Consider the following 26,412-nt stretch of genomic DNA (forward strand, 5'->3'; position numbering starts at 1 on the left):
TCGACGGTGGAGGGTTGGGAAGATGTTATTGATTGCATGAGACTGAAACGAAGATGCAGTAATTGACAGACGGCTTGAGAGTCTGGGCGAAGTATTTAAACGAGGTGAAAGACCGCCTTTAATCTCATCATCCAACTTCGATCCTCTTCACCATGCTCTTCACTCGCGCTCTTCTTTACTCCATGATTGCTTCTCTTGCCTACGCTGCTCCGATCGCAGAGGCCGAGGCCGTTGCTGAGGCCGTTGCTGAAGCTGAGGCAGGATTCTCCTGGCACAGCTACCAAGACAAAACCAGCATTGTCAAGCGCGAAGCCGAGGCAGAGGCTGAAGCCAGCCCAGAAGCCGACGCCGACGCCGACGCAAGATTTTCCTGGCACAGCTACCAGGACAAGACCAGTATCGTCAAACGGGAAGCTGAGGCCGCAGCTGAGGCCGCCGCCGAGTCCAGCTAGAATCCGGCCATTCTTGCTAGTTTGCTTGCTTGCACTTTTGCTGCTCAGAGACTCTTCTTGCCGTTTGGGCCCGATTTCCGGCACCTTTATAATTCATACCCTAAATAATTAAATCAAACATTAAATAACTTAAACTTTTATTGTTATGTCTTGTGACGAGCGAATACCTGCCAAGCGAAGTTTAACGTCGCTACGGCTGGTTACGTTCAATGTCAACGGTGTCAAGACATTGAAGAATTATTATCCATGGACCCTGGTGTCTGAGTACGGCCAGATGTTGGATATGATGAAGGGGGATATAGTCACGTTCCAGGAGCTCAAATTGCAGAGGTCGGACGTTGATTTGAAGATTGCCGATATTCCAGGGTATTCCAGCTTCATTAGCGTTCCGTTGTCAAAGAAAGGGTACTCGGGAGTCGGCGTTTTTGTACGCAAACCGCGTCAAGACGAGCCTGATCTGATCAAAAGAGCTCTTACTGTGATCCGGGTCGAGGAAGGAATCACCGGGATTCTCCCTCACAAGAAGAAAACCCTATCCTATAGAGAGGCGTACGAGGACCCCACGTTGCGCGAAACATGTATTGGCGGGTATCCGAGCCACAAGAACGTTTACGACAAGTTGCGCAAGGTGGATGGCGAAGGACGGTGTGTTATTGTTGAGCTCAACTTCAACGTGGTGGTGATCAGCGTTTACTGTCCCGCCAACAGCTTGGCAACAGAGGAAGGTGAGGAGTTCCGCATGCTGTTTCTGGGGTGTCTGTTCGAACGAGCACAGAACCTGCGCGAGATGGGCAAGCATGTGGTCATCATGGGCGACATCAACGTGTGTGTGGACCTGATTGACAGCGACGACACAATCAAGACGGCGTTCCGCGAACGCAAGCTGGTCAAGGCACAGGAATCGCACGACTTTGAGTCCTTGAACGTGGAGCAAGTGCTAGCTTTCAAAAATTCTGCTCCGCACCGAACTCTGGTTAACAACTATGTGGTGGACTCGAGCGGGTTTGGTGCCGTGCGAGACTCGCAGTTCCTCCACGACGTGGTGCGCGAGAAACAGGGTCGCAGACTGAAAATGTACACTGTTTGGAGCACGTTCAAGAGCAACAGACCATTGAACATTGGGTCGCGGATCGACTTGATCTTGGCCTCGGAGAAACTCGCGTGTGTGGCCAACCAGGCGGACATCTGGCCGTTCCTTCACGGGTCGGACCACTGTCCTACGTTCACAGACTACGAGTATGCCGGGTCGGAGCTCGTGAAGGCCAACGACCGGTCTTTGGAGTACGCGGCCAAACCCAACTGGTTTGAGGCCACCAATTTCTACGGACTGCACACGAGAGGCAGCATTGACAAGTTCTTCAAAAAGAGAGAACGGCCATTGCCGCAGGAACAGGCCGAACCTACACAGGCTATTGACTATGCCACCAGGAAGAAACAGAAAGTCGAGCCGCACGAGCAGCTATCGATCTCTGACTTTTTCTTCAAATCGAGCTACGACGCGCCCGAGGAGCACGAGCAACCCAAGCCGCGGATCTCGGTGGCCAACTTCAAAGAGATGCTCAAGGACTCGAGCTCTTCGGCGCCGCTGTGCAAACACGGCGAGCCATGCAGCCTGCGCACGGTGAAGGCGGAGAAGAACCGGGGCAAGAAGTTCTGGTGCTGTGCGCGCAGCACGCTGACCGAGTCGTGGGCCACGGACCAGGAGCAGAAGCAGGAAAAGGATGTGGACGCGTACAACTGCGGGTTCTTCAAGTGGGCGTCCCGGTAGAGTGCGACGATGCGACTGTACATACAACACGAATAGACAATAGCCACCCTGATCCTCTCCGCTGGTGTACGGGTGTCTTCATCTAAAGATCAAATTTTCTCGCTCTGATCTGGCTGTGCAGAAGAAGCACATTTTTATTTCCTAGAGCACATGACTACTGGAGCTACGGAGACGGCTAGCGGGAGTGCAGATCCCGGCCAGGGCTCGCGCGTGAGCGGTAAGTGACATTCCTCCACACGACTAACCCACAGGAAAGAACTGGAAGGTGGAGAAGAACGCGTTCCGGCTGCGGTCGAGAGGCGTGGCCAGCTCGTGGGACAAGAAGCAGGAGCAACGGCGCAAAGACGAGCAGCTGAAGCAGAAGCTGCGGGAACTAAAGCAGGAGAAAGAGGCCGAGAAAAAGGCCCGTGTGGACAAGATCAAGGAAAAACGGGCCCGGAAGGAGGAAAAGGAACGGTACGAGCGCATGGCCAGTATCATGCACGCAAAGAAGGTGGACCGGTTACGCAGACGCGAGAAGCGCAACAAGCTGCTCAAGGAGCGCTAATTCTACAAAGCTTTAAGATATCTGTGCTATCTGACACCCCTCTTTCCACTACACAAAGTGTATCCAGACGGGTTCTTATTAGCACATGTTGATCTCACCATCTTGTATCACGGAATGAAGCTATGGAGCGGGCCATAAAAACATGGCTTTTAAGGTTCATCGTACTGTCTAATAAGATGGTTTAGGTACGAAGAAAATGGCCAGGGTGAAAAAAATTTTTATAGCGTGGCAAGCGGCTGGCTGGCTACCCAACAGGCGGTGAATTTTTAAAGAAATAAATACTTTTATGCTGTAGCTCTTTTCAGATGCAGGGTGTGGGGCTTGCCGGCGATGAGGCCGTTGACCGAGGCGAGGATCGAGTTGAGCGAGGCCCGCGTGATGGACTCGTGGATTCCGATTCCCCATTGCGAGTCGTCGCCGCTGGTGAGATACACGTACGTGGCAGCCTTGGTGTTGGAGCCAGACCCCACAGCGTGCTCGGCGTATTTCTGCAGCTCGATCTCGCGGCCAACCACCTTCGACACGGCGTTCACAAACGACGAGATCGGTCCGTTACCGGTTCCCTCGACAGTGACCTCCTTGCCGTTGTACGTCACGTGCACCTCGATCGTGGTGACAAACTCGGACTGTTTCTGGATCGAGTAGTCCTGCAACTTCAACGCGCCGCTCGAGCAGTTGTCGATGTTGTAGTTCGACTGTAGCAACGAGATGATCTCGTCCGACTTGAGCTCTCTGCCAAGCTTGTCGGCAGCCTCCTGAACAACCTTCGAGAAGTCAACCTGCATTTCTCTTGGCAGATCCAAGCCCAAAGCTCTCTCCACCACCCAGGCGGCTCCTCCCTTACCACTCTGCGAGTTCACTCTGATCACGGCCTCGTAGTTTCTACCAATGTCCTTAGGGTCCAGTGGCAAGTACGGGATCAGCCATCTGCGGTCGCCTTTGGCCTCTCTCTCGGCCTGCTTCACAAATCCTTTCTTGATAGCGTCCTGGTGCGAGCCAGAGAACGCAGAAACAACTAACGAGCCACCGTATGGGGCACGGCAGTGGATAGGAATCTTGTTGCCTTTCTCAACAACGTCAATCACAGACTCCATGTCGGAAAAGTCCAGGTCTGGCGAAATTCCGTCAGTGTACATGTTCAAAGCCACAGTCACAAGATCAACGTTACCGGTTCTCTCACCGTTTCCAAAGAGACATCCCTCGACTCTGTCGGCACCAGCAAGCATACCCAGCTCGGTGGCAGCCACTCCACAACCCCTGTCATTGTGGCAGTGGAGGGAAATGATCACCTTCTCTCTCTCTGAGATGTTTCTCGAGAAATACTCAACTTGGTCAGCGTAAACGTGCGGGCCAGAAACCTCAACGGTGGCCGGCAGGTTGAAGATGATTGGGTTCTCCTCGGTGGGCTCCCAGGCGGCCTTGACGGCCTCGCAAATCTCCAGCGCAAACTCGGTAGGGGTGTCACTAAAACATTCTGGAGAAAACTGGTACGACCAAACAGTGTCTTTCAAAGCCGGGTCGTCTTTGGTCAACGATCTCACAAACTTGGCGGTCTGCACGGCCTTCTCGATAGCCTCCTTCTGGCTCATTCCAAAAACAACGTCTCTGAACAGATCGCTCGTGGCCAGGTACGTGTGAACCACAGCTCTCTTGGCGCCTTTCAAAGAGTCCACGGTTCTTCTGATCAAGTGTTCACGTGATTGCACAAGAGCCTGGATCGAAACATCGTCAGGAGCGTTCTCCACAGCGTACCTGGTGAAATCGAAATCGGTTTGAGAAGCGGACGGGAAAGCAACCTCGATCTCCTTGAATCCAATCTCAATAAGCTTGTGGAAATACTCTTTCTTCTGCTCAACAGACATCGGATCAGGCAAGGACTGGTTACCGTCACGAAGATCCGTCGACAGCCACAGTGGTGCCTTGGTGATCACCTTGTTGGGCCACGTTCTGTCAGGAAGATCAACACCTCTGAATCGCGAGTACTTGACAGACGGGTCCCTGAGCATGTTGGCAAAGGGCTTGTATTTGCTCTTCTCGAGCAATGCAACGGTTCTCTTGAACATATTGACTAAAAAGACCTTGCTATGATTTTTCAGCGCCGATTTTCTTCCCCACTAGCCTAATATATGTCTTGAACCAGTCTGACTGAATTGGAGCCTCGTGAAAAATTTTTAGATTGCCTGTTCCGGTGCAGGAGACAATAGTTTTCTCTCCGGTATAGGAGCCTGCGAACTTGTCATACAGTTTTCTATTGTTCTTATTGGTAAACACCCCTCATCCAGGCGGTGCTCGACCCCAAATCCACCAGATTTCAATCTCCCCGTCTATATTTCGGTTATCGAAGGCTTTGGGGCCAAAAGGTGTGCTCGAACCAAATCAACGTCTTGCAAACCAACACGGTCACTAAGGTACTTTTCAACACCGCCATAGTGTTCGTTCACCCAGTCGATAGTCGCACGCAGCGCCTCGTACCGGCTGCTGATCAGGTTCTGGAACCCGTCCTCCTCAAAGTCCCAGTTCGCGCGGCCCCGCACAACCCCTTGAATCAGCCGTGTTTTCGAATCGGACTCTGGCATTTTTTTCAAGGCGGTGAAAAACTTACTTCTGATGGTGTCATGATCCGGTTTCAGTCCGACAGCGGTCAGCTCGTACTCGCGCGCCACGATCCAAGGGTCGACGCCGGCAAGCAGCAGAATCAGCATCCCCGCCACACCGGTGCGATCCTTACCTGCCGTGCAGTGGAACACGATCGGCTCGTCGGGGTGGTCGCGCAGAAACTCAAACACCGTCTTGAACGCCTCCACCCCGCTCTCCAGCACGTCCTTGTAAACTTGTAGGTATGTCGACCACGACGTTAGAAGGTAGACATAGTGCTTGATCGCCTGTAACGGCGACAAGTTTGCGTCAAACGCCGGAACATGAAAGTTGGTAGCACCGGGAATCTCCAATGACCCGACCTCGTCGCGCTCCTCGTGCGACCGCAGATCAAACACGGCCTTGATCTTGAGCTCGTGTAAGGTTTGGATACCGGAATCCGTAATACGGCCCGGATCCGCACACCGGAACAGCAGTCTCGACCGGACTTTGTCCCCGTTGATGGTTTTCCAGCCACCAAGGTCACGAACGTTGGACAATCCGTCCACGTTGATCCATCTGGGTGTGTTCGCATCGATGTACAACGAGCTCTCATAGAACCGTTGACTGCTGGCTTCTGGAGAAAGCCAGTCCAGAACAATTTTAGTCAGCTCTCCGCTGTAATCGATGGCCTTTCTGCTGCGTTTCAAAGGGTATGGCTTGTTGTCTATAATCACGTTCCCGTCTCTGAGCTGATAATCCGGGGAGTTCGGATCGTCGTACACTTGGCACCCAAAAAAGTTGTGATTGGCCTTATCAATAACCACGAGCTTTCCCCTCTTTCCAAGCACCTTCTCGTAGGAATACTTGTCTTCTGGAGGAATGACCTCATCAACGGACCCGTAAACGTTCAAAACCTGAACCAAACCGTCCAAATTGGCGACTTTATTCATATCCTGCGAGGAAACGCTCTCAATTTCTCTTAACGAACACCAAACGTCCCGGTATCTCCCATTTACGTATCCGGACAAATTGAACCCGCCCTTTTCCTTGTAATCGGGATGAGTCTTCAATGCCTTTCTCTCGTAGCCTCTACCGTCAAAGCGACCAGCAAGGTTGATCAGATTGTAAACCTGTGGTTTTTTCAACGTTTGTTGTCTCAATGCCCAATTGAACATCGCAATCACGCCACGCGAGTGTCCACAAATAACATCGACGTTCAATGGTGTGCCCTGATGGCCTCCGGACGAGAAAAACTCGATCACGCTGTCTAGATCTTCGACATCTTGTTCCAAAGTTCGGGCCTGAGGGTCACCTGGAGACGAGTCTCCGCATCCTCTAAAGTCGAATCGGGCTGTGTAAACGCCCAGTTCTTTAGTCACCGTACGCACGAGTTCTGGCTGGAACCCAAAGTTCTTATGGGCTCCGATCCCGTGTAGAAAGATAATCAGCCTTCTTGTTGCAGGGGGTAGGTTATATTTGAATTCGTCCAGATACAATGCTGGCGGGATCGTCAAAACAGTCGAAACGACCTGTTCTGGATCTCCAAGCACAGGAACGTTGTAGTTTTCCTCGTAATCAAGTTGTAACTCGGAAGTCATGAAGAAGAAATAAAGGTACTGGATAGAAAAATAATGTGGCTCTGTATTTTTTTTAGAAGTACATTAATATACATAGTGATGGCTAATCATTCCTCTGCTTTTAAACACTCTTCAATGTCGTTCAAGCTTTCGTCGACTTCGACGATCGGCACGCTCGACAGTTTGGAAACCAACCGACGGTATTTCGATATGGTTTCTGTGTTTTCTGAGGCATCAGCATACAGGTTGACAAGTTCGTCAACAGTACGTTTTCTGGTCATTTGTAGAGCAATCATAGAAAGAACCAGTTTAAGATTCTCGACGGTCGGTTCTGCAGGCTTGAGATCGCCCTCGTTGTCGATCTTGGTCTGTTTTAATCTTTCTGTTTCGCATTGTTGAACATCGGTAGCAAGATCTTTAGCTTGAGATCTCTCAATCATTTTTTTCAGAGTCTGAATCTTGGACACATACTCTTCCTCGGCGAGTTTCAACTCGTCCTTCATCTGTGCAAGAGCGGCCTCATAATCGCCCGTTTCCTCCTTCTCGAGCTTCAAAACAGTCTTCAATATATCCTTGATATCGCTTTCTGTCTTGGCTATGTCTGTGTCCATCTGGCTGAGGATCATGCCGAGCTCTTTGATGTCGCTGTCGCGTTGTTGCAGTTCCTGGTCAAACGCATTCGACAATTCTCCCAGCTTCTCTATAAAGTCTCCCGACTTGTGGCTCACTTGCATAGCGGTTTCCGAATAATGAGGCAGAGCAAGATAGTTGGACGCGTTCAACTGCGACTGCAAGATCGACGCATTGTGGAAGTTAAGCGACGGAACAAACGGTTTCATCTGTGTGAACGAGTCGGCATGGTTCCTTTGAGAAGCTGTCGCCCCGGTGCTGCCCATAAACGAATATTGAGCAGAAACAGGCTCGAAAACACTATTGTTGTAAAGATAGTCGCTCACGTACTCGTTGCGGTTGTTCGGTATGTCGACCCTGGCATTGTAGCCCAAAAGAACACGAATACACTTGTTTGCAGTGTTGTGGCTCATGATATGAAGAGCGGTGTTACCATCCATGTCCTGCTGGTTGATAAAGTTGATAATTCTCTCCATTGGCTGCACTGTCTCGGCAATCTTGGTCAACAAGATCTCGGTGTAGTACCTCGCCGAAGGCAGGTTATTGACAGAGTTGGTCGAAAACCCAATGTGGTGCAAAATGGTGCGCCCGCGCTCGTCTGTATCCAGCAGAGAGTCTCTCAGGAGATCTAGCAACTTGGCAAAAGTGCGTCTCGAGTACGAGTTGGTGTACAAAACACTTCTCATGATTGGGACCTGTCCCTCGTTGTTGAGAGCTCTATAGTTGCAACCGCGACTTAGTAAAGCGTCGCACATGCGCAAGTCCCCCATGGCACAAGCCCAATGGAAAGTGGTGTTGCCGTCTCTGTCAATGACCTGGTTGGAGTCAAAGTCGCTGTTGGGGTCCAAGATGAAATCTGGGATCTCAACATCTCCGGTCAGATTATCTTCAGTAGACAGAAAGTACTCTAAAAGCTTTTGAGTGTAGCTTTTTTTGGAATCAAACCATTCTTGGTTTCTGTGCGAGATTGGCTGGCTACCAAACGACGGAGGTCTCGAATGTGGAGAGTCCAGCTCGTTCTTGTGGTACGGCGAGAAGTTTCCCATATACTGCTGTGATCTATGGGAGATATGGTCATGAGACCGCTGGTTGATGTACTGTTGGTGCAAAGCGTTGCTGATATCGTCGTCGCTCATAAAGTCCGACGGAGAAGAGGCTTCGTGGATGCCCATTCCGTTGGTTGTTTGGACGCGCGGTTTGGTGTCGCTATCTTCGTACTCCGAGTCCGAGTCGGTGGGCTGAGGAGGCGGGATTTCTCGTATTAGTTGCGCTCTTGGTGGTCTCAATGTACGTTTTTTAGTTGCTGGCTCTGTGGGGCCGGCCAGACTTTTCACCGAGGCGGCCTTGTTGCCGTTTCTTGTCACCGGCGTCTCGTCTGTGCGGGCAGCCAAAGGCTCGGGTGCCGTTCTCGCGCTAGCGCGGCCTCTCTTGCCCGCCCCGCTTGTAGCATGGTGGTGTTTTGGAGCTGGAGGAGGAGTGGCGGCTCCGTCCGAGGCCTTGTAATCGAAAATTGGCTTGAGCTCGTCGTAAACTCCAAACTCGTTGGCGATATCTATAGCTCGGTCCATTGGCACCCATGTTCCTTGGTATTTACCGTACCCACCTTGGACCTTTTCATGAACTCCCACCTGGACGTCTCGTTCCAAGATTCTAGTTCGTTTCGCCTTAGGGAAATTGGCCACCTTGAGGATGTGCGTCGCATTGATCCAGCCGTCTATTTTTCGTCGCATGACAGACGACTTGGGATTGAGAAATTCATACACAGGCACTCCCGAATAAACGGCAGAGTACAAGTTTTCAGACATCGTGGCGGGAGATTCTCAATTGCACCGGCATAAACTTCTTCTTTGACTGGTTAACGATCGTACGGGGTATAAATAATGTGGCTGAACAAAGATAGGATACCTTTTATCAACGGCCCATATATTATTTCCCTGGTGTTATATTAACAAAATTTATTAAGGGCGCACAAGATAGAGTTGTCATGTAGAACAGTTACCCGCCTGGCTAACTAAAAAAATTGAAACGGGCTGTCAATCTAATTTCAGGCCAAGAAGTGGGTTTACTTAGCCACACGTTGCATTCTTGGCTTCAGCCACAAACGCGGAATGTTGGAAATAATAGTGCACTATTGTTGCCCCTGCAACAAACGCGGTAGCGTGAATTTCCAACAATCAGCCACTCTCTGGAGTAATTGATATGCGCATTGGTTTGACGATTCAAAGGAGGGAAGGGGTTTGTTTAGAGTTGATGCGTTTATCTTGTTAAAGTAAACACTTTTTTTTCAGTTTATTTGATCCCATCGACATTCTCAACTTGCAAGACTTTTTGTTTTAGCTTCATCTTTGTGCATCCACATAACAGACAGTTGATTATCTGAAACGCAGTCCACAAACTGACAGGTGCCCATTATTTATAAAGTTATCTCAATCCGCACCATTTTTGATCCATCATGGCTTCTGAAACAGAACCCTCTGTTCCTGAGCCTGTGGCCCGTGTCAACCACGAAACAGACTCTGGCTTCAAGAAGCCGCTGTTCAAGTCTTTCACCAGCGAGAGGAATCTCAAACGGCTCTCAATCTCGGGGGCTCCTTTGAAAGTGGACACCTCGTTTTCCGAGCTTTCTAGTCCTCAAGAAGCCTCTGCCACGACCTTAAGAAGAAACACGGCCACCCCTGTGGCTACTCCTTTGTCTTCTGGCCATTTGTTGGAAAATGAGGCCAAGACATCCAATATCGAGCTGGAAATCGATGGGCTCAAACTGACCGTTCCTCTGTTGGTCCACAAATGCTGCAGCTTTGTTTTGGAAAAGGACCCAGAACAAGGAATCTTCAGAATCAACGGGTCGATCAAGAAAATCAAGAAAATCGAGTCTCTTATCAAGGAAACAGGAATCGACAACTTTGATTTCGAATCAGCAAGACTCCCCGTCACCGACGAGTCTGAAGACACCGTCCCAAACGTGTACGATGCCGCCATGATTTTGAAAAGATGGCTATCTGGTCTTTCTGACGGCCTGATCACCCTGGACGTGAGCAAAGCTCTCAAAAATCTCGCGGTTCCTAGTCCTTCCAAAGACCATAAGCCCGAAGCTGCTTCCCAGCACGACTCGGACGGCGAATTTAGCGTCGGATCTTACAAAACAGACCCTTCCAGTGTGGAAGAACCAGATTCCGAGGCCAACGCTCTACAAAGTCTGCCTATCATCAACCTCCACCTGTTCATATACCTGTTGTCGTTCTTCAACAAACTCACCCGGCCCGAGATCTGCGAGGTCACCAAGATGCCTTCGTCTAACCTCGCGAAAATCTTCCAGATGAGCTTCTTCAAAGCGGACGATTTCCAGCCAATAATCAACGCCAGTGCCAGCACAGAAGAGCTGCTCCAGAACTACAAGGCCAACGAGGAGTTGTTGGAGAACTGGATCAGCTCGTATGAATCGCTGGTGGCCAAGCTGAAAGCGTTTGTCAGCGACAACGAGCTCCGTCTGAAAGAAGTTCTGGCCTCTCCGTTGGTGGAAGAACCGCTTCTCATGCCAAAACAACGGAACAAGTCCACGTCGGACGAAAAACAACAGAAGAGACGGTCCATGTTCGGATACCGTTCGTTCTCGAGCGCCTTTAGCTCCAAGAACTTGTCTCAGGTGTTGACTGGCTCACCCGACGAGACAAGCTCTGGAAAACGGTCTGTTTCTGACTCTGCCGCAACTAATAGATACCCAACTGTTCCTCAGGACATCGCTGCAGACAAGAAGCTCAGACGGCGATCCATGGGATGGTTCACCAATGGAAACGGCAGCACACCGTCACTGACCAGGAAACAGGGCGAGGCACTCACTCCGGTGAATATCTCGAGTCCATTTAGTTTGTCGGCAGACAACCTTTTGCAACCATCCAAAGAGACCGATTCACTCAAGAACATTCAAATCAACAAAACCCAACCTGAGACCCAAAGACAAAGTTCGCTCTCTGACAAGCCAAAGACAGCGTCGGCGACGCTGTATGATTTAGTTGAGACCAAAGAAAACGTTCCTGTTGATGCTACCATTCCAAAGACCCCAGTTTCTGTGGACACTCTGCCAACACCAACAGACACTAAGCCTAATAAGAAAAACAACAGACTTTCCAAGATGTTCTCTGTGAGATTTGGGTTATCCAAGATGATCCATTGATGAACACTAGTTTACAATTCTTTGTATGATCTTTCTAATGAAATCCTTTAACGATATTCTTTTGCGTCGATCGACCCCTATTTCTCCGCTTCTCCTGGTGCACCTTTTCAAAAAATTAAAATTGTATTGCCCAGTTAGCTAGATAACAGCTTTGGTTTCTGGAATTTCGAATTGTCGCATGTCGCTAGACGCCAGTGGAAGTTGGTTAGACGCCGATACGCGACATTATCAACCGACTGAAGACACAAGCAAGATGTCGGAGGTACGAAACATGTCCACGACCGATTTCGAGCAATCTGCCCAGCCGTCTGTGGAGGATGAAAAACAGGTGGTCAGCGCTAATGGGGCAGACCTGGAGAGACAGCGCAACTGGTCGTCTGTGATGGCCGTTTATGTTGGTCTTTTGATGGCTATTGGTGGGTTTCTTTATGGATACGATACGGGTATCATCAACGGGTTATTAGATATGGAATATGTGAGGACCACTTTCCCTCCTCACGGCGAGATGCACTTCACCGCGAGCCAGAACTCGCTTATTACGTCAGTTTTGTCCATCGGTACGTTTGTGGGGTCGCTGCTGGCGCCGATATTCTCTGATAGAATAGGAAGACGGCTCAGTATCTTCTCTGCCTGTACCATTATGTTTTCGCTGGGAACCATTTTGCAGGTGGTTTCCTCCACCATCCCGCTTCTCTGCGTGGGCAGACTGATCAGTGGATTTGGTGTTGGAATGATCTCGGCCATTATTCCGCTTTATCAGGCAGAGGTCTCGCCCAAGTGGATTAGAGGATCTGTGGTTTCTTTGTACCAATGGGCCATCACGTGGGGGTTGCTGGTTTCCAGTGCCATCACCCAGGCAACACATTCCATCAATGACGCTAGATGCTATCGGATTCCGATCGGGTTGCAACTGATTTGGGGAGTGTTTTTAGCCGTGGGGATGTACTCTTTGCCGGAGTCTCCACGGTTCTACGTTAAAAAAGACCGGCTCGACGACGCCCTGCACTCGCTCTCGCGGTTCCGCAGATTAGAAATCAACGACAAGTCGCTCATCGAAGAGCTGATAGAAATCAAGGCCAGTCACGACTATGAAATGAGTTTTGGAAAAACAAGCATTCTCGACTGTTTCCGCAGTTCTCCAAGCAGAGCTAACCAGCTGCGCAGAATGATGATCGGAATGGTTTTGCAGGCTCTTCAACAATGTTCCGGAATCAACTTCATCTTCTACTACGGAGTCAACTTCTTTGTGCATGCCGGAGTAGCAAACTCGTACCTCATCTCGTTTGTCACCTACACCGTCAACGTTGTCTTTACGATCCCAGGCATATTCTTTGTGGAAATCTGGGGACGACGGCCGCTTCTCATTGTGGGGGCTGCCGGAATGACGGTCTCGAACTTTGTCATTGGCATAGTTGGTATCACTACAGACTCCATCATAGCCAACAAGATCATGGTTGCATTTGTGTGTTTGTTCATTGCGTTTTTCGCATCGACATGGGGTCCGTTGGCCTGGGTCGTTGTCGGAGAGATGTACAGTTTGTCGATCCGCCAAAAAGCCGTGTCGATCACCGCGGCAACCAACTGGCTGGTGAACTTTGTCTTTGCGTTCTCCACGCCGTACTTGGTAGACACGGGAAAACACACTGCTGCACTCGGCACCAAGATCTTCTTCCTATGGGGGTCGTTGAACTTTGTCGGGCTCGTGTTTGCCTACTTCAACATCTACGAAACAAAAGGACTCTTACTGGAAGAAGTCGACGACCTGTTCCGGTTCTGCAAAAACGCTCGCCAATCAAGATATTACAGACCGCATCAAAATAACATAGAGAGCGAGGGTTCTCATCCTTCTGAAGAAGAACGCCCGCAACAAACAAACGCTCACATGATGATTAACGATATTTTAAGCGTTCCAAACAACGTTCCTCCGTCGATTCATTCAACAGACGACGAGATCGAGTCCCAGCCACCAAATCTGGACCATTACTTCACCTCGCAGAACGAATACAACTACAGCAATCAGGAAGACCTCATGGGTCTTATCCGCAGTCTAGGGATGCGGATTTCCGACGAGCACGAAACAGAGCCAGAACCGCTAGCTGGCTCTTCGCAGTCCGTACATACTCATTAACGTTAAATTATGCTTCCTAGCCGCACGCTGTAAAAAATGAAAAAAACTCGACTAATCAAATTTCGCAGGGTGTCAGGCGTGGCTTTCCCTTTGTGAATAAATTATTCTCAAGGTTCGCCATTGTGTTTCCTTCTTTTCGCTGGTTGATATGTCGTCCGAAATGAAGACAACGGAGCTTGAGGACTCTCATTCCTTGGAAAATGGCTTTTCTAGCGGAGCGTCCCAGGACTTGGTGTACAATCTCGTACAACAACAGCAACAAGAGCTGAAGGAAATACCTCCCACGGACTCGTCAAACAGGGACCCAGTCCCAGATTACAGTAACGACACGGTGTACACGACGATATACAATCTGTTCAGAAACCTGATATGGCCCCAGGCTGCTCTCAAATCGGAAGAGGAGTCGTCTCCCTCGTCTGAAAGCTCTGTTTCCTACTACATCTACCATTCCATCTTGGTGTTTTTCTATCTGCTCATGTCGATTTACAGATTCTACGAATACACTTACAACAGAACTAAGCTCAGATTTCTGAATCTGGCCTACAACCCATCAAGAGCACCTTCTCTGATCAACAGCGACGTGAACAAGTTGCCTAAAATCCCATACAGGATCTCTGCCATTCTCAATTACAAGTCTGAGCAGGAGGAAAATGGTGGTGTTGAAGGTCTTTGCAATGACGCATCGGAAATTGCAGCGTGGTGTTTGTCTTCGGGCATCCCAAACCTAACTATCTATGAATACCACGGGGTGTTGAAAAAACATGTTCCTGAGCTTCGCCGCTCGGTGTACCGCAAACTGGTGGCGTACTTTGGAACCAGCAACGTCCCAACCTATCGCATCAACATCCCTCATTTGAACGTGAGCTACGCCGGCTCGTTCGATGATGAATACCCTTCAGATCAGGACAAGTTTGATATCGAGATCAGTCTGATCAGCGTTTTGGATGGTAGATCCACAATTGTCGAACTGACCAAAGTTATGTCGCACTTGTCAAAGACCCACGAACTCAGCGAAAAAGATATCAATCTCAAGTTTATCGACCAGGAACTGCAACAGCTGGTTGGACATGAACCAGATCTGATCGTCATGTTCCAACCTTACCTTAACCTCCAAGGCTACCCTCCATGGCACACCAGACTCAGTGAGATGTACTGGGAGCCGGATAACGAGGAGGTGACCTACGCTGTGTTTTTGAGAGCTCTGCAGAAATATTCCACTTGCAAAGTGAACGTTGGCCGTTAGGACCGACTCCTTTGCATCGCCTTTGCTTTTCTACCCACACCCATTCATTCCAGTATACTAGTTGCTGGACTTGCTATAGTCATTGCATTGATAACACCATATATAACCGTAATACGACGCGTCTTGGTTCCATTTTGGTTGTGCCAATTGGTGGCTGCGGTGTAGAGATGTTTTCCCGGTTTTTCCCATACTTCCCGTTCTGGGTTTTTTGCTTTATCGAAAAGGTCTCGAGAGAAAAAACACATCCACTATCTTTTGTTTAGCCAACTAGTCTTCCTATATAAATACTTCTTTATTTGGGACACGGAAACAAGTTTTAAGCCGGTTTTAATAAACGGTAAGTGAACAGAATTAGCGCTCGCAAACTGGATTTATGGTTCCCATTAGTTGAAGAGGCATTGTACACAATCTGGTCTGGAACAGCGTAGGTCTGGTACCTTGAAGATTACAAACGATGTACTTGAAAGTGTACAATTTACGAATTGGGTGGTAGACGGTGAGTGAAGTGAAGATAGATTGAGAGATCGGGTACGCGAAACTAATTATTGTTGCCACCTCGCTCACAATGTTTATTGCCCAATTTGATTCGTTGTCACTTTTTTCGCCCGCGACCCGCGAAGGTGAGAAAAATTAATAGCGGGCCCACAGCCCCTTCCAGGTGTCGCGACTGCGGCAGGGAGGTCGTTGGACTAACAAAGTTGGAATTTTTAAAATCATTTAACGAGTTTGCTGGCAAGCACAAGTGATTAACTAACGCGTCTAGATGGGATTGTCTATTTCGAAATTGCTTCAGGGCCTTTTTGGTCGCAAAGAGATGAGAATTTTAATGGTGGGTCTTGATGCTGCCGGTAAAACCACTATTCTATATAAGTTGAAGTTGGGTGAGATTGTCACCACAATTCCAACTATCGGTTTCAACGTTGAAACCGTGGAGTACAAGAACATCTCCTTCACCGTCTGGGACGTTGGTGGACAAGACAAAATTAGACCATTGTGGAGACACTACTTCCAAAACACCCAGGGAATCATCTTCGTTGTCGACTCCAACGACAGAGACCGTATTCTTGAAGCTAGAGAGGAGTTGCAAAGAATGTTGAACGAGGACGAATTGAGAGATGCATTGTTGTTAGTTTTCGCAAACAAACAAGACTTACCAAACGCCATGAATGCTGCTGAGATCACCGAGAAATTGGGTCTGCAGTCCATCAGACCAAGACCATGGTTCATCCAAGCCACATGCGCCACTTCTGGTGACGGTTTGTACGAGGGTCTCGAATGGTTGTCTACTAACTTGAAAAACGGTAACTAAAGGGGTTTTAGACTGAGATTGGAAAGTGATATAAACTAAACTGCTCAAGATCAACTTCCATATCGAATTGGATAGCTTGCCAAGTAAGTTACTGTTCTCAATCTAAATTGTGTATTCTTCTTACTAATATTACCTTTCGAGCTTTCGTTTTAAACTAGTTTTACTCTACGATCGATCCCCGGCTTCCGGATATCGATTTTGCATGGGGGGTCTTTCAACTCCTGCCAGATCACCACCTCTGGCAGCTTCGGTAGGTCTGCTTACGTCACCACGGACAGTTTCGAAATAGCAGTCACAATTTTTCCCAAATTTGTCTGTCATTGTGGCTCCCGGGTTGATTATGTTTTTTTTCGCAAAATTCCCCCCGGGCTGCGATCCAATTTCCCACGGCACTCTACCGGGCACTCCCTTCGCGCACCGCAGCGTGCGATTTTCACCTTGAAAAATTTTATTCGTAATTAAAGAGTTTGTCTCAAAGCATAATATAGACGAAATGGTATGTGATACTTCCTACACATAGGAACACCAGGAGTTGAACCACAAGTCAATACACAATGAGAGACTATGTTCTCTGTTCCAGGGCGTGTGTTTGCCACGTTTTGGGTGTTGTGACTCCAACTTTCCACTCTCGATGTTTCTATTCAAATCCCAAGTACTAACAGTTTAGGCCGGTGTTAAAGCTTACGAACTCAGATCAAAGTCTAAGGAACAACTGCAGGAGCAGCTTGTCGACCTGAAGAAAGAATTGGCCCAACTCAAGGTCCAGAAGTTGACCAGACCATCTCTTCCAAAGATCCACACTGTCAGAAAGAGCATTGCTAAGGTCCTCACCGTGATCAACTTGCAACAAAGAGCTTCTGTCAGAGAATTCTACAGTGGCAAGAAATACATTCCAAAGGATCTCAGACAAAAGAAGACCAGAGCTTTGAGAAGAGCTCTTACCAAGTACGAGAAAAGCCAAAAGACTGACAAGGCTAAGAAGCAAGCTATTGCTTACCCAGCCAAGAAGTTCGCTGTCAAGGCCTAAACGTGTCGATGTTGTTTGGTGTGGTAATGTGTATCTTTGATAATCTATAGCAAAGAATCCTCAAATTATCTACTTACTCTGTAAACAACCGTACACCCAAAACTCTGTCCCTCTTTAGTTTTTTGTCGCTATATCTAAAGGTGGTGGCAAAACAAAAATATCTTGTTAGATACTGTAAATTCTCTGGGTAATGAGTGATCCTGAAGACGTGAGTATTGATTATTGTCATTAGAACTGTTTGTGCTAACATTCCAGATCCGTGCTAAGCGATTGGCTAGACTAGCAGCGCTTTCTAGCGAGACAACCCAACCAAAACCTAAAAAAGTGACCGCTCCAGTGGTGTCGGAAAAGACGCCCTCCAAGACCATCACCGTGTCGGAGAAACAAACGCCAGTCTCCAGTTCGACCAGTTTGTCTATCTCTCCCGAGAACAGACAGATAGAATCAATCGACGACTGGATCAACCTCAAGTTGGAGTATATTCTCAACTCGACCCTTTCACAGCAAAAATCATCAAAATACACCTATTTGGACTCCCTCGCCAAGGAGAACTCCAAGTTCACTTCCGAGCTCGTTGACAGCGTCCTTTTGGAAATCCTCACCGAGATCGGTGTCGACCAGTCAAAGTACAAGTCGGCCTTCGATTTCCTGGCTGATTGCTGGACAAGAGCCAAGAACGTTAGAAGACTCATCAAGGCAGACGAACAGAACAAACTTGCAAAGATCTCACTTGCAGATGAGGCAATTAGACTTACATCGAGTTACTCGTTGATCTTGTTTCTGGTTCCTGATATGTTTATCAACGAAGTCAACGTTCAGGACGTTATCCGTCTGCTTTGGTCGTCTGTCGATAAGTACGACAGCTTCTTGATGGACATTATCACCAGATCCATAGAAAACGATAACGTTCTCGAGTTCCTGAATGTGTTTTTGCCATCGTTGGCACAACAGCTGTTGACTCTGAATTATTCCACAGACACAGATTACTCAAAGATCGTCACAGTTTACCAGATTTTCGTCTCCAACAAGATCATTGCATCTCAAATCTATCTAGTCGATGGCTTCAACCCAGAAGGTTTGAAAGCTAACGAGTTCGAACTCAAAACGACACTGGGTCCATTGCTCAGAGTCTCTGCTTTACTTCCAGAAGTTGCCGTCTCCAATTACCCCGATGGTCTCACCAAACCCCAAATTAAAACCATCCACGAGTCGCTTCATAGCGAGCAACTCGTGTTGATGAACAGACTGTTCGGAATATGCGATAAGATTGTGCGATCTGGAGAAGCTTGCCGTATGGCCTTTCTCAAATATCTTGCAGATATCGTCAACAAGAACCATTTGAGAAGGGGTGAACATGCCAACCCGAAGAAACTCGCTTCCGACTCATTCATGTTTTGCATTACCATCATCTTGGTCAAGTTGTCGCAACCATTCCTTTCGGATGGAATCAAAATCGATAAGATTTCGACCAATTACCTTAATTGTCGTAATCGTCTCTTGGATTTGCACGAGGAGACTAAAATCAACTCGACAATCCAGGAGTACGATGAATACTACTCCGAAGACAAACTGTCTGATCTCCCTTTGAACTTCATATCTGAGTGCTTCTACCTGCTTCTGGGATATCTCCATTACGGTTTTGGTGGAATGATCACCAGTTCTGAGAGGCTGGTGAGCTACATCAGACAACTCACCCAGGAACTTGCCAAGCTCGAGCAAATGATCCAAAAGACCGGAGGAGGAGGATCCAATCCTATCACGAAAATGCTTATCGACACAAGATTAACTCCGATGAAGAAAGAGCTTCAAAAAATGAAGTCTATGAAGCTGTCAATTGACATGTGCTCTTTGAACAGAGAGCTTCAGCTCGAGATTTTCGATGTCATCACTGGAGCCATCAAGTTCTTTATTAGACTGATTGAGCCTACTCATACTTATCCAAATGTTTCACTTAAAATTCCGCTGCATAATTTGGACGATGATGTGGACAAGTTTGACGATGTGGAGTACCTAAGAACCATTTCTCCAGTTCCGTTCAAATATTTCCCAGAGTTTTTCGTTGAAGGTGTTGTCAATTACTGTCACTATATTGCGAAATTCAACAATAATCCAATGCTTCAAAATGAAAAGCAGCTGACACAGTTCTTGGAGTTTGCAATCACCATTCTCAGATGTCCTGAATTGGTCAACAATCCGCACTTGAAGGCCAGGTTGACTGAAGTGCTGTTTTTCGGATCACTGCCTATGGTCAACAATATGGATGGCTACATGATTAATATTTTCAACAATAACGATCTAGTGAAGGAGAACTTGATCATCTCGCTACTGGATTTCTATGTGATGGTTGAGAAGACAGGAGCCTCGTCGCAGTTCTACGATAAGTTCAACGCAAGATGCCACATTTCCATGATCTTGGAACAGCTATGGAAATTCGACTACTTTCGGGCGGATCTGAAGCGGATCTCGAAAAACCAAAAGTTCTTTGTGAGACTGATTGCGCGTATGTTGAATGACACTACCTACTTACTTGACGAGTCGTTGAACCACCTGCAAACAATTGGTAACTGCCAAAGAGAAATAGCCAGTCGTCAAAAGGGAAATGCTCCAACCACAGAGGAAACCGATGAGGATTTGACGAAAAAACTCCAAGACAGCGAGCGTATGGCGAAATCGTTGGTCCAGCTGTCAAACAAGACTATTCAGCTGTTTGATTTATTCACGAAAGAAATTCCAACTGCTTTCATCATTATAGAAATTGTCGACCGGTTGGCAGGAATGTTGAACTACAACCTGGTTGCACTTGTTGGTCCAAAATGTAATGAGTTGCGGGTGCAAAACCCAGAGAACTACCACTTCAATCCGTCGGACTTGTTGCTGCACATTTCTTCGATTTTCATCAACTTGTCGGACGAAAAGGAGTTTATTAATGCGGTTGCAAGGGACTCTAGATCTTTCAACCCTGCATGTTTCAAAAGAGCGATCCAGATCCTGAACAAGGTGGGAAAGATCGATTATGAATTCAGCACGAAGCTCGATCTTTTTGTGGGAAAAGCAGAGCAGGTCAAGCAGGAGGACGAGGAGGAAGAGATGGAGTTGGGTGACATTCCTGACGAGTTCCTTGATCCGTTGATGTTCACGTTAATGAAGGACCCGGTGAAACTGCCTCACTCGAAGGTGAGTATGGATCGGTCTGTTTTGAAAGCACACTTGATGAACGATCCAACAGACCCCTTCAACCGGAATCCTCTAAAATTGGAGGACGTTGAAGACGACGTCGAGCTAAGGGAGAAGATTAACCGGTTCATCCAGGAACGACGCCGTAACAAAGACGCGGACGGCGATGTTCAGATGGAGTAACGGTGGTGGTCACATGACGGATCGAAGCAACTTTAGCGAAAGAATTTAGGCTACAATAAAATTAAGAGCTGTCAATAAGGGAAACCCGATGTTGTTACTTAGTGTTTGTATACGCGAATTGGGTAATTGAAGGATGATCGTCTTCGAAACGGCAACTGTTTTCGCCAACCAAAGAGGGTGAGACGCCAATTAAAAGAAGGGTAACTTATTTTCTAGCGTACCACACAAAAGTCTGTCGTGGTTCTTAGCGGGGGGCCATAAAATCTATAGGGAAAAAATTAGGACGGGAAAAGAAAACAAAGTATCGCTGTTGGTTTCTTCTTGGTGACTGGGATAAATAGACCCGCAAACCCGCCGCTTGGTACCCAGAAGTTGGAATCTTGTTTGGACCAACATCCTACGCAAGGCAATTACAGGCGTGTAAGAAGATCGGTGCAAGAACATTATCATAATGGCTGGGGAACAGATAGACTCAGTTCCCTCCTCGGCGTCAACTTTGAAAAAAGCATTTGATGCCATAGAACTCAAGGCGACTACACCTCAAGGAATAATCAAGGAATTATCAGACGCTTATGATGTGCCAGAGATCTTGGTCCGGTCGTTATTTAATATGAACGGTAGGAACAACCAATCCAACCTGAACGATCGCAAATTCATCATCAGTTTGGAATCGGAGATCATCGAGTTCATCATGAAGCCGAACGTGGATTCGTGGAAGATGACGCCATTGAATTCCTATTACCGGTTATTAACGCACAAATTAGCCGAGTACTACAACTTGGGGCACATTCTGTCGAACGATGGCTACTCGATGGTTTTGTTCAAAATCAACACCTCACTCGTCAATGCAGACGACGAGACCAAAAAATGGGCCATTTTCGACAACGAGGGCAACATCAAGCCGTTGGACTTCAGAAGCATCAAATTCGATCCGAACGAAAAGCTCAACAGAATCCAAGTGTCGGAACTGTTCGAGAACTACAAGTCTTACTTCACCGCGAATCTCGAGCGGGAGGAGGAAGAAGAGAGGCAATTGAACAAAAATGGTAAGCTCACCAGAAAGGGCAGCAGAGATGACTCGTTCCAGAACGGCAACTCTGGACATTACAGAAACGGGAACGGGTATTCCAACGATGGTGACAAGCCTTACAAAAGATACAACAATAGAGGAGACCGCGAGGACATGGAGTCCTACCATGATATCGGGGAGGACGACTTTGATGGCAGATCGCGCGGAGCCAGAAAGGGATATCAGCAGCCGTCCATGCCCGAGTATGGGTACTACCATCCATTTGTTCCTTACAACTACACATACGGAGGGCACCCGCAGCTGATGGTGCCTCCGGTGAGTGCGACGTCGCCACACGTGAAGGGCGTTTCGCCGGCACCGGAGCATCTGCAGGCGCCTGTCGAGTCGCCGGGAGGGGTTCCTGCATACCCATACTACTACCCGGTGCCTAGTTCTCCGGATGCGTCTGTGAAGGGCGCGCAAGCCACTGGGGCGGGATCCGAGGAGAACTTGGGCACGCCGACGGATCTCACACAAACGTCTGCTGTTCCACCCGTGCACATGGTTTCTCCGTACCAGTACTACTACTCGCCGTACATGAACCAGGCAGCACCGCACCCGGGGGTTTACTACCACATGGGGCCTGGCAACAACGGCGTGCCTTATGCGAACGGCCGGACCAAGTACAACAACAACAATAACGGGCACTACCGACAGTCCCAGCCTCAGGGCAACGGGAAGAAGGGTCAAACCAAAAAATGGAGTAATGGGGGTGGAGAAAAATAGGGATATTTGGTCGGAATTGCATAGCATCCATTAGTGTATATGATTGAAAGTAATGAATTCATATGACAGAGCCGGGCCAATCAGAGCTTGTGCTGGAGCTTGTTGGCCCTGTCGAGTGCGATGTCGCACATAGCGTTGAATGCCTCTTGGATCTCCAAGTTGATGTTATTGCGTTTGATGCGGCTATTCATGTTTTCCATGATCTGGTCTCTGGAGCGTCCGTTGACAAACACCACGAACCGCAGTCCAGGGAACGTTTGTTCGTACAGGTCGTTCAATTCGACGAGTTTCTGGGCCAACACCGGGTCTGCGTTGAGCTGGGCCTGTTCTTTGGACGAATGGGCCGAGAGTTTTGTGTTTGGGTTCTTTGGTGGGCCCAGCCGCGGGTGTGCCGACACGATCTTGTCGATTGTTGGTTTCAGAGCCGGGTCTTTGGAGTATTTGTCGAACAGGTCGAGCAACAGTGTTCTGGCTGTCTCGATCAGCTGAGAGTACGAACTGTACGACTTTGGGAACAACAGTGGAATTAGGTACCCCTTGAGGGTGTCGCAAGGCTCGAACAGAGTGTCGAGCACAAACTTGAGAGTCTGGGCGTCTGATTGGTCCAGACTCGTGCTGGGTGGAAGAGACATGCTATTCACACAAATGTTTCAGATAAATATTTTCCACCGCCTATTTTTTGTTTACGTACAAACCAAATCATGTCAGACACAGAGTTGGTTCCTGAAGAAGTTCCTGGGTTCAAAGTTGGTGAGAAGAAATCAATTCAGGAGTACGCGAAGCTGGACGCCAACGATGAGTCGCTCAACAAGTGGAAACGGTCGTTGGGACTCAACACCGGCGACTTGCTGCCGGTGAAGGCTGGCGACAAGCGGACGGTCGTGATTTTGTCCATGACTTTAAACATCCGGGGCCAGGAGCCGGTGGTTGTTGAGCTGGAGAACGCGTCGGATCCAAAGGTTTCGTTCAAAATTAAGGAGAAAAGTATCTACCAGCTGGTGATCAAGTTCAAGGTCCAGGGGGAGATCATCACCGGGTTGAGGTACTTGCAGGCGGTGAAAAAGACAGGAATCACGGTGGACAAGCAAGACGAGCCTCTGGGGTCGTTTGCTCCGTGCACAGTGGACAAGCCGTTCTACGAAAAAGTGTTTGACGAGGTCGAGGCTCCTGGTGGAATGTTGGCCAGAGGGTCGTACAACGCGGTGTCCAAGTTCATCGACGACGACAAGGTTGTCCATCTGACGGTGCCATGGAGCTTCCAAATTGTGAAATGAAGGTGTAGAGCTAAATATGAAGAATGAATTGGTGATACAAACAAACCAATTAAATAACCGTGGTGGCTAAGAAACAGCCTAGAGGAAATAATCGGGAGTTTTCCTGGTAACGGTGGGCTCACCAGGGCGGACAGAAGGGTCGTACTGCAAAAAGTTTCTGTTGTGGTTCTCGTCAACCTCCATGATGGCGGCCTGGTTTCCACATCTGTAGCAGTAGTTAGGGGCCGAGAAAATGGTCACCACCAAATCCTGGTGCGACCAGCTGTATCCTTCCATGACCAACTGGTGTGCTCTGGCAACCAAAGAAAGGCCGTTTGTGTGATTAAACTGCTCAGAAATATCCTGACCAAAAGTGAAACCTGCACCTCTTGGAGAAATCCCCCATCCTCCTCTATCGTCAGGATCGGACCACAGCAGGTCACACATTGGTCCTTCGTGGGGAACCTCCTGGATTCTATTCAACTCCCGAACTTGATCGATCGTTTCGATCATCGGAGACAATCCGCCGTGCAAACAGAAAATCGAGTTCTCAACAAGAGCGGTGATCGGGAAATAGTCGAACAGATCCGTAAAGATCTTCCAGACGTTGGCAGAACCGTATTTTCTAAAACATTCATCGTAAAATCCATAAACTTGTGTAATTTGTCTTGACTCATGATTTCCTCTAAGAATAGTGATTCTTCTTGGATACCGAATTTTCATAGCCACCAAGTAGCTGACCGTCTCCACAGAGTAGTATCCTCTGTCGACGTAATCTCCCATGAACAGATAGTTTGTGTCTGGGCAAGGCCCTCCGATTTTGAACAACTCCATCAAATCGTGGAACTGGCCGTGAATATCTCCACATATAGTGACTGGCACTTGCACGGGCTGGACGTTCTGCTCGTCCTTGACAACTTCGATTGCCATAGCGCACAATTGTTTAACAGAGTTTTCACTCAATGGTTTACATTGGCTCAATTGTTCTATCCAACCGTCCAACGTGTCTCTTTGGGTGGTGGGGTCTGTAATGCTAATTGGAACTTGGGACAGAATAGAAGCCTTTTCTGCCTGTTCCGCCTGTGTTTGCTCAACAGCGTCTTCCATTTGAATGTCGGAGTCCAGATCCATCGTTGTTGTTGGATGTTTATTAGTAAGAAAAGTGTGTTGTATCACTTGAAAAGTTGAAATTTAAGCCCAAAATTCGTGGCACCTGATGACAATGTATGAAAAGATAAATCTAACCTTGATAACTGTATCGTTTGATCAAAAAATGCTCTCAATTTATTGATATTATTCAATTGGCCATCACACTCTTTCTGTTTCAATCAGAAGATGTTTTGTCTGAATCCCTTCAAAAAGCGTTGCTGTGGTTTTTCCACGACTTTGCAGATTTCTAAAAAAAGGGCCAAGGATAAATTAAATTTTGATCCCCTAACCATCTTGACGATTCGTTTATGGAACTTAGTTCTGGCTCTAGTTGGAGTACTTCACCCTTTGAAGAGTCGCCCACACATAAACCGCCATATTCGCTAGATCCAGCGGAAACAATTCCCAATCTACGGTCTAAAGTTATTCGTCGTCAATCTAATCGCTTATTCCCAACTACACATTGGTTGGTTGATATGATGGAAGAAAGACTTGTTCGTTGGAGACCCGCTTCCAGCCAAAACAACATCGGTCTTGCATTGGATGGAACACACCCTTACCAACAGGACCAAATGACACAAGAAAATACCCCTATAGTGACCAAGAATAAGGCGCCTGACATCGAGAGCGTTAAAAACGAGTCACTGGTTTTTCCAGCGCATAAGCCCGACCAATTGCTGGGCAACAGCACATTGAGATGGATCCAGGACCTCAACAGCTCTTTCGATGTGAACGACTTCTCGCCAGACTTTGCAGAGTCAAACCATTCGTTCAAATGTCTAGGCACTACAACCGTGAATTTCGGGAATCAGACTCTCGAAAATAACGTCATTACCGCATCGCCTTTGGAGATCGACCGACATATGGCAGAGCTTACAAAGGGACAGGTGCCCGAGATTGCTGGACAACCTTCCCAATTCAACCAAAACGAGCCGAGCGACGAATTGCCCTGGTACGACCTGTCATGGATGTTTGGATGCTACTGAAAAAAACAAACTAGTATCCAATATCAAGTATATTAACGGACGCACTAAATATAAACAGTGGAACAAATTTCAATGCATATCCAGAGTTGGAGAACAACATCTCAATTCAATTGAACGAAAAGACGACTCGAACCAAAATCTTCAAAATGGCCATCCTTTCAGTCAATACTCTAGTCGTTCTCAGCCCGCCAATTCACTTATTTGGATCTGGCTCTGACCTTCCGTCTCTTTCTCTTTAGTCTTCTAACTCTCTTCTTTCTCCACTTAGCTCTCATCCTGGGATAATAACTTTTGGTATAAAAAAATCTATGGTGGAATTTTTTTATATTTATACTGAGCGAGCTTCGTCGACGTGGTCGTGTGCACACCGGATTTGCCCGTTGGCCTTAAAATCATCTCCTCGCAACAAACCCTTGCTGCTTTTCTAGCAAAAACCCTTCAGC

General features: G+C 47.9%; 20 protein-coding genes across 20 annotated transcripts; 12 read left to right on the forward strand and 8 right to left on the reverse strand.

The window, feature by feature from the left end:
* Positions 1-152: 152 nt before the first annotated feature.
* Positions 153-452, forward strand: OGAPHI_000079 (uncharacterized protein; the record flags this gene model as incomplete). The annotated part of the gene is made up of 1 exon (XM_046208943.1): positions 153-452. One exon carries the CDS (start codon positions 153-155, stop codon positions 450-452), a length of 300 nt encoding a protein of 99 aa, XP_046065008.1.
* A 145-nt stretch (positions 453-597) lies between these two features.
* Positions 598-3,412, forward strand: OGAPHI_000080 (uncharacterized protein; the record flags this gene model as incomplete). Its single annotated transcript, XM_046208954.1, has 3 exons — positions 598-2,216; positions 2,530-2,721; positions 3,073-3,412. The coding sequence occupies 3 exons, from the start codon at positions 598-600 to the stop codon at positions 3,410-3,412; spliced, it is 2,151 nt and encodes a 716-aa protein (XP_046065009.1).
* OGAPHI_000081 (uncharacterized protein) lies at positions 3,052-4,830 on the reverse strand (the record flags this gene model as incomplete). Its single annotated transcript, XM_046208965.1, has 1 exon — positions 3,052-4,830. The coding sequence occupies one exon, from the start codon at positions 4,828-4,830 to the stop codon at positions 3,052-3,054; it is 1,779 nt and encodes a 592-aa protein (XP_046065010.1).
* Positions 4,831-5,091: 261 nt separating this feature from the next.
* On the reverse strand, positions 5,092-6,942 carry OGAPHI_000082 (uncharacterized protein; the record flags this gene model as incomplete). The annotated part of the gene is made up of 1 exon (XM_046208976.1): positions 5,092-6,942. The coding sequence occupies one exon, from the start codon at positions 6,940-6,942 to the stop codon at positions 5,092-5,094; it is 1,851 nt and encodes a 616-aa protein (XP_046065011.1).
* Positions 6,943-7,028: 86 nt separating this feature from the next.
* On the reverse strand, positions 7,029-9,356 carry OGAPHI_000083 (uncharacterized protein; the record flags this gene model as incomplete). Its single annotated transcript, XM_046208987.1, has 1 exon — positions 7,029-9,356. One exon carries the CDS (start codon positions 9,354-9,356, stop codon positions 7,029-7,031), a length of 2,328 nt encoding a protein of 775 aa, XP_046065012.1.
* OGAPHI_000084 (uncharacterized protein) lies at positions 7,779-8,183 on the forward strand (the record flags this gene model as incomplete). Its single annotated transcript, XM_046208998.1, has 1 exon — positions 7,779-8,183. The coding sequence occupies one exon, from the start codon at positions 7,779-7,781 to the stop codon at positions 8,181-8,183; it is 405 nt and encodes a 134-aa protein (XP_046065013.1).
* A 647-nt stretch (positions 9,357-10,003) lies between the features above and the next one.
* Positions 10,004-11,722, forward strand: OGAPHI_000085 (uncharacterized protein; the record flags this gene model as incomplete). Its single annotated transcript, XM_046209009.1, has 1 exon — positions 10,004-11,722. The coding sequence occupies one exon, from the start codon at positions 10,004-10,006 to the stop codon at positions 11,720-11,722; it is 1,719 nt and encodes a 572-aa protein (XP_046065014.1).
* Positions 10,183-10,530, reverse strand: OGAPHI_000086 (uncharacterized protein; the record flags this gene model as incomplete). The annotated part of the gene is made up of 1 exon (XM_046209020.1): positions 10,183-10,530. The coding sequence occupies one exon, from the start codon at positions 10,528-10,530 to the stop codon at positions 10,183-10,185; it is 348 nt and encodes a 115-aa protein (XP_046065015.1).
* Positions 11,723-11,900: 178 nt separating the features above from the next.
* OGAPHI_000087 (uncharacterized protein) lies at positions 11,901-13,850 on the forward strand (the record flags this gene model as incomplete). The annotated part of the gene is made up of 1 exon (XM_046209031.1): positions 11,901-13,850. The coding sequence occupies one exon, from the start codon at positions 11,901-11,903 to the stop codon at positions 13,848-13,850; it is 1,950 nt and encodes a 649-aa protein (XP_046065016.1).
* Positions 12,750-13,444, reverse strand: OGAPHI_000088 (uncharacterized protein; the record flags this gene model as incomplete). Its single annotated transcript, XM_046209043.1, has 2 exons — positions 12,750-13,095; positions 13,437-13,444. The coding sequence occupies 2 exons, from the start codon at positions 13,442-13,444 to the stop codon at positions 12,750-12,752; spliced, it is 354 nt and encodes a 117-aa protein (XP_046065017.1).
* A 148-nt stretch (positions 13,851-13,998) lies between the features above and the next one.
* On the forward strand, positions 13,999-15,093 carry OGAPHI_000089 (uncharacterized protein; the record flags this gene model as incomplete). Its single annotated transcript, XM_046209054.1, has 1 exon — positions 13,999-15,093. One exon carries the CDS (start codon positions 13,999-14,001, stop codon positions 15,091-15,093), a length of 1,095 nt encoding a protein of 364 aa, XP_046065018.1.
* Positions 15,094-15,856: 763 nt separating this feature from the next.
* On the forward strand, positions 15,857-16,402 carry OGAPHI_000090 (uncharacterized protein; the record flags this gene model as incomplete). The annotated part of the gene is made up of 1 exon (XM_046209065.1): positions 15,857-16,402. One exon carries the CDS (start codon positions 15,857-15,859, stop codon positions 16,400-16,402), a length of 546 nt encoding a protein of 181 aa, XP_046065019.1.
* On the reverse strand, positions 15,956-16,723 carry OGAPHI_000091 (uncharacterized protein; the record flags this gene model as incomplete). The annotated part of the gene is made up of 3 exons (XM_046209076.1): positions 15,956-16,163; positions 16,248-16,493; positions 16,572-16,723. The coding sequence occupies 3 exons, from the start codon at positions 16,721-16,723 to the stop codon at positions 15,956-15,958; spliced, it is 606 nt and encodes a 201-aa protein (XP_046065020.1).
* Positions 16,724-16,895: 172 nt separating this feature from the next.
* Positions 16,896-17,429, forward strand: OGAPHI_000092 (uncharacterized protein; the record flags this gene model as incomplete). The annotated part of the gene is made up of 2 exons (XM_046209087.1): positions 16,896-16,898; positions 17,070-17,429. The coding sequence occupies 2 exons, from the start codon at positions 16,896-16,898 to the stop codon at positions 17,427-17,429; spliced, it is 363 nt and encodes a 120-aa protein (XP_046065021.1).
* Positions 17,430-17,619: 190 nt separating this feature from the next.
* OGAPHI_000093 (uncharacterized protein) lies at positions 17,620-23,070 on the forward strand (the record flags this gene model as incomplete). Its single annotated transcript, XM_046209098.1, has 4 exons — positions 17,620-17,641; positions 17,713-20,748; positions 21,257-22,478; positions 22,680-23,070. 4 exons carry the CDS (start codon positions 17,620-17,622, stop codon positions 23,068-23,070), a joined length of 4,671 nt encoding a protein of 1,556 aa, XP_046065022.1.
* Positions 22,662-23,213, reverse strand: OGAPHI_000094 (uncharacterized protein; the record flags this gene model as incomplete). The annotated part of the gene is made up of 1 exon (XM_046209109.1): positions 22,662-23,213. The coding sequence occupies one exon, from the start codon at positions 23,211-23,213 to the stop codon at positions 22,662-22,664; it is 552 nt and encodes a 183-aa protein (XP_046065023.1).
* Positions 23,214-23,282: 69 nt separating this feature from the next.
* On the forward strand, positions 23,283-23,855 carry OGAPHI_000095 (uncharacterized protein; the record flags this gene model as incomplete). Its single annotated transcript, XM_046209120.1, has 1 exon — positions 23,283-23,855. One exon carries the CDS (start codon positions 23,283-23,285, stop codon positions 23,853-23,855), a length of 573 nt encoding a protein of 190 aa, XP_046065024.1.
* Positions 23,856-23,933: 78 nt separating this feature from the next.
* On the reverse strand, positions 23,934-24,965 carry OGAPHI_000096 (uncharacterized protein; the record flags this gene model as incomplete). The annotated part of the gene is made up of 1 exon (XM_046209131.1): positions 23,934-24,965. The coding sequence occupies one exon, from the start codon at positions 24,963-24,965 to the stop codon at positions 23,934-23,936; it is 1,032 nt and encodes a 343-aa protein (XP_046065025.1).
* OGAPHI_000097 (uncharacterized protein) lies at positions 24,510-25,022 on the forward strand (the record flags this gene model as incomplete). The annotated part of the gene is made up of 1 exon (XM_046209142.1): positions 24,510-25,022. The coding sequence occupies one exon, from the start codon at positions 24,510-24,512 to the stop codon at positions 25,020-25,022; it is 513 nt and encodes a 170-aa protein (XP_046065026.1).
* A 269-nt stretch (positions 25,023-25,291) lies between these two features.
* Positions 25,292-25,969, forward strand: OGAPHI_000098 (uncharacterized protein; the record flags this gene model as incomplete). The annotated part of the gene is made up of 1 exon (XM_046201712.1): positions 25,292-25,969. The coding sequence occupies one exon, from the start codon at positions 25,292-25,294 to the stop codon at positions 25,967-25,969; it is 678 nt and encodes a 225-aa protein (XP_046065027.1).
* Between the last annotated feature and the right edge of the window lie 443 nt (positions 25,970-26,412).

Source organism: Ogataea philodendri (genome assembly GCF_020536065.1).
Source record: "Ogataea philodendri strain CBS6075 chromosome Unknown scaffold17, whole genome shotgun sequence".
NCBI classification, from domain to species: domain Eukaryota; kingdom Fungi; phylum Ascomycota; class Pichiomycetes; order Pichiales; family Pichiaceae; genus Ogataea; species Ogataea philodendri.